Source organism: Homarus americanus, unplaced genomic scaffold, assembly GCF_018991925.1.
Source record: "Homarus americanus isolate GMGI-L3 unplaced genomic scaffold, GMGI_Hamer_2.0 scaffold41027, whole genome shotgun sequence".
NCBI lineage: Eukaryota > Metazoa > Arthropoda > Malacostraca > Decapoda > Nephropidae > Homarus > Homarus americanus.
Window position 1 is genome coordinate 8,582,520 of NW_024745073.1, and position 11,265 is coordinate 8,593,784.

The window sequence follows — 11,265 nt, forward strand, 5'->3', positions numbered from 1 at the left end:
GTCTGTGTGTTTGTCTGTGTGTTTGTCTGTCTGTGTGTGTGTCTGTCTGGTGTGTGTGTGTGTGTCTGTCTGTGTGTGTGTCTGTCTGTGTGTCTGTCTGTGTGTTTGTCTGTCTGTGTGTGTGTCTGTGTGTGTGTCTGTCTGTGTGTGTGTGTGTGTGTCTGTCTGTGTGTGTGTCTGTCTGTGTGTGTGTGTGTGTGTGTGTGTGTGTGTCTGTCTGTGTGTGTGTGTGTGTCTGTCTGTGTGTCTGTGTGTGTGTGTGTGTGTGTGTGTGTGTCTGTGTGTGTGTGTGTGTGTGTGTCTGTGTGTGTGTGTGTTGTGTGTTTGTCTGTCTGTGTGTGTGTCTGTGTGTGTGTGTGTGTGTGTCTGTCTGTGTGTGTGTGTGTGTGTGTCTGTCTGTGTGTGTGTGTGTCTGTCTGTGTGTGTCTGTCTGTGTGTGTGTGTGTGTGTCTGTCTGTGTGTGTGTCTGTCTGTGTGTTTGTCTGTGTGTGTCTGTCTGTGTGTCTGTCTGTGTGTGTGTGTCTGTGTGTGTGTGTGTGTGTCTGTCTGTGTGTTGTCTGTGTGTGTGTGTGTGTGTGTGTGTGTGTGTGTGTTGTGTCTGTGTGTGTGTGTGTGTGTGTCTGTGTGTGTGTCTGTGTGTGTGTGTGTGTCTGTCTGTGTGTGTCTGTCTGTGTGTTTGTCTGTGTGTTTGTCTGTCTGTCTGTGTGTCTGTCTGTGTGTCTGTCTGTGTGTGTGTCTGTCTGTGTGTCTGTCTGTGTGTTTGTCTGTCTGTCTGTGTGTCTGTCTGTCTGTGTGTGTGTCTGTGTGTCTGTCTGTGTGTGTGTGTGTGTGTGTGTGTGTCTGTCTGTGTGTCTGTCTGTGTGTTTGTCTGTGTGTGTGTGTGTTGTCTGTGTGTTTGTCTGTCTGTCTGTGTGTCTGTGTCTGTCTGTGTGTCTGTCTGTGTGTGTGTCTGTCTGTGTGTGTGTGTGTGTGTGTGTGTGTGTGTGTGTCTGTGTGTCTGTCTGTCTGTGTGTCTGTCTGTGTGTTTGTCTGTCTGTCTGTGTGTCTGTCTGTGTGTGTGTCTGTCTGTGTGTGTGTCTGTCTGTGTGTCTCTGGTTCGTGTAAGCCCGTTCAAAGCTGTCTGTCTGTTCAGGTTCGGTCTGTGTGTCTGTCTGTGTGTTTGTCTGTCTGTCTGTGTGTCTGTCTGTGTGTGTGTCTGTCTGTGTGTGTGTCTGTCTGTGTGTCTGTGTGTTTGTCTGTCTGTGTGTCTGTCTGTGTGTCTGTCTGTCTGTCCAATCGCTATCCAGGAGAAATATATTCGGCGCCTGACATTTCAGTTTAATTAACAGTGCTTCACCTACGCTAGATTTTAATTATTTTTTGCTCCTATAACATCGGATATTGGTTATTTGGTCCAATACAGAAAACAAAAATGTATCGCCGATTGATTACTTAATATAATGAATCGCGTGAACACAAGGCGTTTCTCACCTGATGATCTAACACCATAACGCTATCCTAACTTAACCTAACTTAGCCTTAACCGAACCTAAATTGACCTAAATTAACACTAATCTAACTTAACGCAAACCTTACCTATCCTAACCTAACACTAACCCTAACCCTAACACTAACACTAACCTAACCCTAACCCTAACACTAACCCTAACCCTAACACTAACACTAACCTAACACTAACACTAACACTAACACTAACCTAACACTAACCTAACCCTAACCCTAACACTAACCTAACACTAACCCTAACCCTAACACTAACACTAACCTAACCCTAACCCTAACCCTAACCCTAACCCTAACACCAGCACTAATCTAACCTATATGAACAATTGAAAAACAGAGATTAAATGAACCGTTTAAATTAATTGACAGTTTAAATGAACAATATTGCATGACAGGAACCGGACAATATATGTATCAAGTCTCGTAATATAGTCAGTATAACTCTAGAGTATAATAGAGTATAATATAACCTGCAGTATACTTATATAATGAGGTGTGTTTGTTATGTAGGGAATTACCCGGCCATTATTACTTGTTTTATGAGGTAGACTGAGGTGTTTGTTATGATTACCTGTGTTGACTGATCTCTCTCTCTCTCTCTCTCCAGGGATACAAGAACGATCACCACATAGACGAGAACTACGACAACAAAGAGTTTTTCGGTGACTTCTACGAGTACAGTTACCACGACTCCAACGGCGACGACCACAGCTCTTTCCACGCTGATGAGGGTCACCACCACGCCAAGGACGACCACGCCAAGGATGACCACTCCAAGGGCCACCACGCCAAGGACGACCACTACAAGGGCCACCACTCCAAGGACGATCACTACAAGAGTCAACACGGACACACTGCCGGCGGTTACGGACACGGTGATGGTACGTAACTCTACCACAATACCACAGGAGAGAGAGAGAGAGAGAGAGAGAGAGAGAGAGAGAGAGACCTTATCAGTCACCCTTAATATTCCTTAATAAACAACTAAGTCCCTTTACAGCTGACGGTTCAGAAGCTCACTCTAACGCCAGGCGAATCACTGCTTCTGTTGCCGCTCCTGCTGCTTCTACCTCGCCTGCTGCTACTGCTCTTCGTCCCATTCCTGCTTCAGCTTTACGCATCAGATCCAGCTACGCCTCCACTCCTAACGCGCCTCTGCTTGCTTTAGCTAACACCCGCCCCCTGCCTGCTGGAGAAGACACCCAAGTCCCTACCTCTTCTGCTGCCGTCTACGTCCTCGGGTCACCTGCTGCTCCGTCAGGTCTCTCCTCTTCACCTACTACTGCAGAAGGCACTGAAGAGGAGGTCCCTGTGCGTGTATCTGCTCCCAAGCCAACGATGACCCGAGAAAAGGCTTATCCTGCACCTCCCCACAACACACACACGCCTCTCTGTACCCTCCCACACACACCATCATCCTGCACCCCACACACATCATCAGCCTGCACTCCCTACAACACACACCATCATCCTGCACCTCCCCACACACACATCACCGTCCTGCACCTCCCCACAACACACATCACCATCCTGCACCTTCCCACACACATCACCGTCCTGCACCTCCCCACAACACACACATCACCGTCCTGCACCTCCCACAACACACACACATCATCCTCACTCCCCACAACACACATCACCGTCCTGCACCTCCCCACAACACACACCAACACCCTGCACCTCCCCACAACACACACACACCACACACCCTGCACCTCCCCACAACACACACCGCCCCTCTGCACCTCCCCACAACACACACCAACACCCTGCACTTTCCCACAACACACACCGCCCCTCTGCACCTCCCCACAACACACACCAACACCCTGCACCTCCCCGGGGACCTCACAAGCCTGCGCCCCTTGTTTACTCTCCATGAGGGACCTCAGAGTCCTTCAGGTCCTCCGTCAAGATCCTAAAGGAGTCACCAAGGACCTTTGAGGAGTTTGATGATTTCATGTTCCTTACACAGGCGGAGAAGTGAGAGCCCTACTTTCTTCCATCTCTCTCTCTCTCTCTCTCTCTCTCTCTTCTACCCCACTTCGTCATTGTCCGCCGTACTGAGAGCGGGTCATACAAATAATTGGCTGGCGGCCTAACCTAACCTAACCCCCCTAGGTAGCGATAAAGTGTTTAATCATCAGGTGAAATAAGTTGGTGGGTAATCTTCATGTGATCTATATTTACTTGTACAGTGTATCTAATAAAACAAATCCCTCGTGTAAAAATAGGTCAAATATCTGGGTTAAAGCTTTGACAGCTGACACAGGTGATTGCCTTGGCCTGAATACTTGTATATACACAAACATCTATGAACACGAGACAAAATGGCTGTATCCGACGTCAACCTCGTAGATAGAAAGTCTTGAGCCACCCTGTACTGTCTCTCTAAACCCGGTTATCGGAATAAATCTGGATAACATTAATCTGTGTTGTTTGTTACGTCACGTATTTCTGTTATGTGTTATACTCGACCTTAAGGCAGCCGTACCTCTGCCGTAACTGCTGGTACAACAACCATTACGGTCAAGGAAGGTGGTTTAGTTGTGGGTTAATCGTCACAGTGAGTTTACACCAATCAGGAGACAAACTATCAGCTGGGACGGATGGTAGCCAATCAAAACTTGCTACTGTGATATTGCCCATAATTCCTTGACCTACCATAGTCATATATACCCGGTGTGTACTGTAGTCTATAGGGGGGAGTACAAGTGTATCACAGTGATCTAAACAGAACTCTTACCCACCGCCGCTGCTGCCTTACCGTGTCAGGTCATCATTGTGGTGAGTACACAGTGACGCAGAGATGTGAAGTGAGGAGTTATGTGATGTTGTCTTATAATAGTAAAGTCCTCTTAGGCTCTATTACCATATTACTGTTGTCTGGGAAGCTTAAGTGAATTAGTCGATGTTGTAGTGGAGTTGTCGTATTTTCTCGGTCCCTAATTGGTCTAAAGTCTACCTTACCTTACCTTACCTTGTATCTAAACCAAGGCGTCGTGTCTACCGTTCTAACTACAGTTGTTGTTTCTCTTACATCAATAATCATAAATAATCTTATATTTAATTGTCTTGAATTATATATTAACTAAAATTATGTTTATATATAAGATTTTTCTCGTGTTGTATCGTGTTGCTCAGTTGTGGTCTAACTCTTGTCTCACTCTCTCGTGTAATTAACCTGAGGTAAGAAAAAAGGTAATCAATTTAAGCCGCTGACCTCAGGTAACACAGGTGAGGTAATTTAGTCCACAGAGTTTGGTTTACTGGCCGCCAACGCCTAACCTAACTCTGTACGTCCACAAACTCATTAAGAAAAACAAATAGAAATTCAAAGTTTATTTTATTCAGATGAAACATTTAATACGTACAAGGAATTATATATATTTGGTAAACGTAATGATAGAAATTATGTACTTTTTTCTTTATATAAAGTTACTAGCCCAGGCAAACGTTCACCAACCCATCCAATCGTCCACTCACCATTCCTACCTGCATCACAACAAAACAATCAGGTCCACTTAGGCCCACCCATACAGCCAGCATCACTAGTATCCACGATGGAGATGAGAGCGTAGCGTTGACCCGACTTGAGAGGCATCCCGTGGTGGAGGTGCATAGGACGGTCTGGCTGTACCAACGCCCACCCCGTCCTGTTGTGGTTCACCCATATCTCTCGTTCCTCACCGAAGTTTACGTTACCCATCCTGTACTGTAGTCCGCCTCCCTGTAGGTGGTCCGTATAGGAACATTTGTTTTATAGAAGATTTTGTAGATAGAATGAATTGGGGATATTGAATTATTAGATGCTTGATGTATAGAGCCTATTGTATAGAGCCTGTTGTAGAGAACCCACCATAACCCACCACTCATAACCCACCACTCACAACCAACCATAAAGAGTCCACCATAACTCACCGTAAAGTTGTTATTGAGAGCGATGTTGAAGGTGTAGGTGGCGCCATCTAGGTGATACTTGAAGGTGTTATAGTGTGTTGTGCTCTCATACTTCAACACAAACACCAGGTTCCCGTAACCCAGCGACCTGTAGCTGTAGAGTGTGTCCAGCAGCTCCTGGTGGTGGTAGTTGTTGTTGTGGTGGTAGTAGTGGTAGTAGTTGTTGTTGTGGTGGTAGTAGTAGTGGTGTTAGAGGGGTTAATACTTGTGTTAGAGGTTAGATTAAGTTAGTTTTAGGTTAAATTAGGTTTGATTAAATTTAGTTTGGTTACAGAGAGAGAGAGAGAGAGAGAGAGAGAGAGAGAGAGAGAGAGGAGAAAAAGAGATAGAGAAAAGAAGAAGAACAAAGCCAAACACAGATCAATAAACAATTTAATCCTCTTTCTTGCTTCTCATGACAACGAAAGAGGAACTAAGAAACAACTGATAAATAAGATAATCCTCCTTTCTCTCCTTCTCCCTCCTTATCATTCATTCACTACATCTGGGTTATTATCCTTGCCTGTTCTCCCTGTGTTTAATCTTCTTCTTTCTTTCCTTTTATTATCTTCTCCTTTGATCTCTTTCGCTCTTTGATTGAACAGATGGAATTAGGTTGAGATCTCTGTCTGTCTGTCTCTCTCTGATTGTCTCTCTCTCTCTCTCTCTCTCTCTCTTTGACTCTCTCTCTCTGACTCTCTCTCTCACCTTCTTCACCGTGTTTATAAGAAGGTTGTACTGAGTGAAGTAGTTGATCTGGCTCAGGTTAATGTTGGTGCTGGTGTAGCGATGAGCCTCCTCCTCCCGGTCGTCCTGTAAACAAACCGTGACGTCATACAGGTGAGAACTCCTTAGAAACAAAGCGTGAAGGCACAGTCAGTCCAGTTAGATTCAGTCAGTTAGTTAGTTACAGAGAGCTAGATGAGAGACACAGGTACGAGACACAGGTGAGAAACACAGGCGAGAGACACAGGTGAGAGACACAGGTGAGAGACACAGGTGAGAGACACAGGTGAGAGACACAGGCGAGAGACACAGGCGAGAGACACAGGTGAGAGACACAGGTGAGAGACACAGGTAAGAGACACAAAAAGTTTAAATGGTCCTTCGTATTATTAAAGTAACTAAGAACTAAACTATGAAGGAAGTTATTACAATAAGTATATTTAGTCATACATACAAACATACACTAATGACTCACGACTCACTTTGTCCTTGTCTTGCCATTGACCAAAGTGTTCCACCTCTTCTATGATATCTTGACAGAAGCGTTCACTGAAGAAGGGCAGGTAATACAGGTGAGGGCCCACCTGAGGGAGGAATAACAGGTGAGAGACATACATACATACATACATACACTAAATACATACATACATACACTAAATACATACATACATACACTAAATACATACATACATTAATACATACATACATACATACATACTCAATCTTCACTTTAAGGTCATTCAAGAGGTCACTTCCCAAGACGTTCTCAATCACCCCTCTCCCTTTTCTCATTGTTTTCCCTTTCTTTTCTCACTCGCCCTCTCACTCGCCCTCTCATTCCTGTTCTTATCCTTTTACGCCATCTTGATTAACCTGATGCTCTCTCTCTCTCTCTCTCTCTCTCTCTCTCTCTCTCTCTCTCTCTCTCTCTCTCTCTCCTCACCGTCTCAGGCACCATCTTTTTGCCAATAATCTTCAGCAGGTCAGGATGGAGGTATCGTCGCTGCCAGAGGATCCAGTTGTGCGTCAGGCCCCATAAATCCGGGTGGAGTTTTCCTTCCTCGTAGCCCAAACGGTCAAGATACAGTCCGGGTTGTGTTATGGTGTTGATGTAGTGGTCCACCTGTGTGATATTGTGACTCAGGTAAAGTTTGGTTAGGTTAGGTTGAAATGTGATGGGATTTTTCAATATATTTTCGTCATTTTCTCTCCCTCTCATTCACTCTCTTTCACTTTTTCTTCTTCTTTTTCTTCTCCTTCTTCGACTCCTTCTCTTCCTCCTCCTCCCCCTCCTTATTGTCCTCTCTCTCTCTCTCTCTCTCTCTCTCTCTCTCTCTCTCTCACCTTCTCCCCTAGTAGGAAGTCAAGCATCACGTCTTTCCTCACCACCTGGAAGCTTCGTATCTCCTGCACCCTTAGCGTCCCCCTGCAGGAAGATCAACAGTGGTAGAACACGTCAGGTAGTGAGGCTCGGGTTACCTGTAGAAAAGGCCCCTCACCTTATTTCACGTGATGATTAAGCACCCTAATGTTACCTGTGGTGGTAGGGTATGGTAGGGTAGGGAAGGGTAGAGTTGGGTAGGTTAAGGTACGGTTAGCTTAGGGTATGGTAGGGTAGGGTAGGGTAGGGTAGTGTAGGGTAGGGTTGGAGAGTGTTAGTTTTGGATAAGGTAGTGTTAGATTAGGGTAGAAAGGTTAGGGTAGGGTAGTGTTAGATTAGGGTAGGGTAGGGTAGGGTAGGGTAGGGTAGTGTTAGGGTAGGGTAGTAGGGTTAGGGTAGGGTAGGGTTGGGTAGGGTAGGGTAGTGTTAGATTAGGTCTGGGTGTAGGACTGAGTTCACTTCTCCTACACTAACTCTTGCTTACACTATCACCGAGGCGAGGACACGATCAGGTGTTCTTGTTGACAATGGGAAAACTCGTAGGTGTGTTGGAGACCCGCCAGGAAGGTGTAATGACCCACAATCTGCAGGAGTAAGCAGGTGTCCCGGCGGCCAGTGAGAATAACAGGAAAAAACGGGACGTCGATCTCTCACACCCTCAGCAGTAGTCTCTCAGTCATTACCTCAGCAGTAGTCTCTCAGTCATTACCTCAGCAGTAGTCTCTCAGTCATTACCTCAGCAGTAGTCTCTCAGTCATTACCTCAGCAGTAGTCTCTCAGTCATTACCTCAGCAGTAGTCTCTCAGTCATTACCTCAGCAGTAGTCTCTCAGTCATTACCTCAGCAGTAGTCTCTCAGTCATTACCTCAGCAGTAGTCTCTCAGTCATTACCTCAGCAGTAGTCTCTCAGTCATTACCTCAGCAGTAGTCTCTCAGTCATTACCTCAGCAGTAGTCTCTCAGTCATTACCTCAGCAGTGATCTCTCAGTCATTACCTCAGCAGTAGTCTCTCAGTCATTACCTCAGCAGTAGTCTCTCAGTCATTACCTCAGCAGTAGTCTCTCAGTCATTACCTCAGCAGTAGTCTCAGTCATTACCTCAGCAGTAGTCTCTCAGTCATTACCTCAGCAGTAGTCTCTCAGTCATTACCTCAGCAGTAGTCTCTCAGTCATTACCTCAGCAGTAGTCTCTCAGTCATTACCTCAGCAGTAGTCTCTCAGTCATTACCTCAGCAGTAGTCTCTCAGTCATTACCTCAGCAGTAGTCTCTCAGTCATTTGTGAACCAACACTACACTACACTACACTACACTACACTACACTACACTACACTACACTACCTACTTGAAGATCCGTCGGCGTATGATTTTGTCCCACTGTTCGCCGGAGTCATCACTCAGGACAAAGTTGACCTCGCCTCCTTCACCAGTCATCCTACGCTTCAGGAGGGGACCCACCACTGACCTGTAGAAGGCGGAGAAGGTGCTGTGTTCAAGCTGTAGTTGTTTCTCGTTCATCAAGAGTTAATTATTACTATTACTATTATTTATTTTCTATTAATTATTACATACTACTGACTTCGTAACTCATAATACTACTGACGTCATAACTCGCATACCACCAACGTCACAATATTACTAACGTCATAATACCCACTGACGTCATGATACTATTGACGTCATGATACTATTGACGTCGTAACTCACACGTCGGAGGCGATGAGGGAGGAGATGGTGGTAGGGTCCTCTAACACTACCTGAGGCTCCATCATCACCAGGAAGGCACACCTCACAGCGTCACACCTGTCCCTGAGGGTGAACACCTGGCTATAATGATGTGTTATTTGGGATCACCTGAAGATTAGACACCTGGGATTATTTTATATGATTATTAATTAACCACCATAACGGTAACCTATCCTAACCTAACCTAAGCTAACCATTATCTATAGCAAATATCACAGAGTTTCGTTCAATAAATAAATAACTGTAAAATGTTCTAAGTATTTTAAAGTGTGCTATATATATCGTCACTTATATTGCATTGTAATTGGTCAGAAGTCTTTATACCTTCTAGATTCTGATTGGTCGAAAAGTTTTGGCATTCTCCAGTCAATCAAGAGTTTGTTTTCAAGTTTCTTTCGTAGTTTTAATCAAAGTCTTAATTACCGCGGTTTTAATTTCCACTTTCTTTTGTTTTTCTTTGTGTTTTAATCAGTAGGTGTTAATTAAGGCGTCTCATGGGGTGTGTTGGTAGAAAATGGAGGACATTACGGGGCAGACTATACTAAACTGCAGGGAGATCTATTTGTTCCTTCTTAGTGATGTCAGGCCCACGGAACTAGCTGACGCCTGGACTGACTCCTTCAACCTGTTGTGTTAAGTGATGTCAGGCCCACGGAACTAGCTGACACCCTGGGCTGACTCGTAAACGCCTTAAGCTCGAGCGGATGGTCCATCTTGTATAGTTCATGTTCTCTCACGTACAAAATAAGACGTCAAAGAGAAATTCATTAAGGATAGATCTAGAGGAGTGCCCCTTTCACCATCTCTGAGAAGAATGAGGGAGAGTGTGGAGAGAGGAAAGGAGGGAGGAGAGTATGGAGAGAGGGAGGGAGAGTGTGGAGAGACGGAGGGAGAGTGTGGAGAGAGGGAGGGAGAGTGTGGAGGAAGACTCACAGATAAGCAAAATGAATAAATACATAGAAAATGTAAAATAAAATGATACCTCAAAGGGGTAACTCCTGCAAAGTGCCTCCACCTCATCTTCACACTGACCTTAGTATTGTATAAACTCAAGTGTGTAAATTTGGTGCCAGTGACAAAAACTTGTGAGCCTTTAAAGATATATTCAATGTGTTTGGTCTTGAGTCAAATTTACATCATTGTGGGTGTGGGGGGGGTGTGCGTATTAATGGTAGGTGACAGCTTCAGGCTTCACGTTCTACACTTCCCTCTTCTTCCTCCTCATTCTTCTCCTACGTGTCCCTGCCCTACCCTCACCTCCACTCCTCTCTCCACCCACCCACTCATCTCCGACTCCCTCACCTCGTTCACCCCCGCCCACGCACCACTACCTCTCCACACACACCTTACATCAACAAGTATTGGATAAGACCTGGTCCACAAAGCTCTACTTTCCTGGAATTCATCACCAATATACGTACAGAGGGAAGGTGGGGAGGAATACCTTACCCCTCCACCCTTTTTAGACCCCCACTTCCCCTTCTCCCCACACCCACACCTCCCCCTCTCCCCACACCTCCACCTTCCCTGAAAGCCAATACACCTCAGGAATCTAAAAGGGGTCATACTCCTATACCGTAACGTATCAACACACTACATCCTCTGCCCAGCACAGTGGCGGGAGGGCAAAGGAAAACAGGAGCTTATAGGTAATTGGAAGGTGAGAACTCTTCGGTAATTACTCTGTGGGTGTATACAGGTGGAGGTGTGTATACAGGTGTGTAGGGTGAGGTTAGGTTAGGTTAGGAGACAGAGGTGAGGGTATAGAGGACCAGCGTGTGTGTGTGTGTCTGTGTGTGTGTGTGTGTGTACAGGTGACCACCATGAAAGTAAATGCTAAATGAGATTGTGAATCATTAGTTGTATCTTGAGGAGGATGAAGGAGAGGTGTTGGTGAGACACAGTCACGCCATCTTTCCCTCCCTCCCTCCCTTCCTCCTTCCTTCCCTCCCACCCTCCTTCCTTCCTTC

The 11,265-nt window shown here is 45.6% G+C and overlaps 1 protein-coding gene across 1 annotated transcript in view; it reads right to left on the minus strand.

The window, feature by feature from the left end:
* Positions 1-4,835: 4,835 nt before the first annotated feature.
* Positions 4,836-11,265, minus strand: part of LOC121878443 (multifunctional procollagen lysine hydroxylase and glycosyltransferase LH3-like) — a 21,610-nt gene continuing 15,180 nt past the window's right edge. Inside the window, exons 9-16 of the mRNA XM_042384673.1 lie at positions 9,257-9,358; positions 8,895-9,014; positions 7,516-7,597; positions 7,115-7,294; positions 6,654-6,755; positions 6,154-6,258; positions 5,428-5,583; positions 4,836-5,236 (exon numbers count right to left, since the gene is read on the minus strand). Of these exons, the coding sequence (XP_042240607.1) occupies positions 5,021-5,236; positions 5,428-5,583; positions 6,154-6,258; positions 6,654-6,755; positions 7,115-7,294; positions 7,516-7,597; positions 8,895-9,014; positions 9,257-9,358 (1,063 nt within the window). The 3' untranslated portion in view covers positions 4,836-5,020. The remainder of the gene's footprint in view (positions 5,237-5,427; positions 5,584-6,153; positions 6,259-6,653; positions 6,756-7,114; positions 7,295-7,515; positions 7,598-8,894; positions 9,015-9,256; positions 9,359-11,265) is intronic.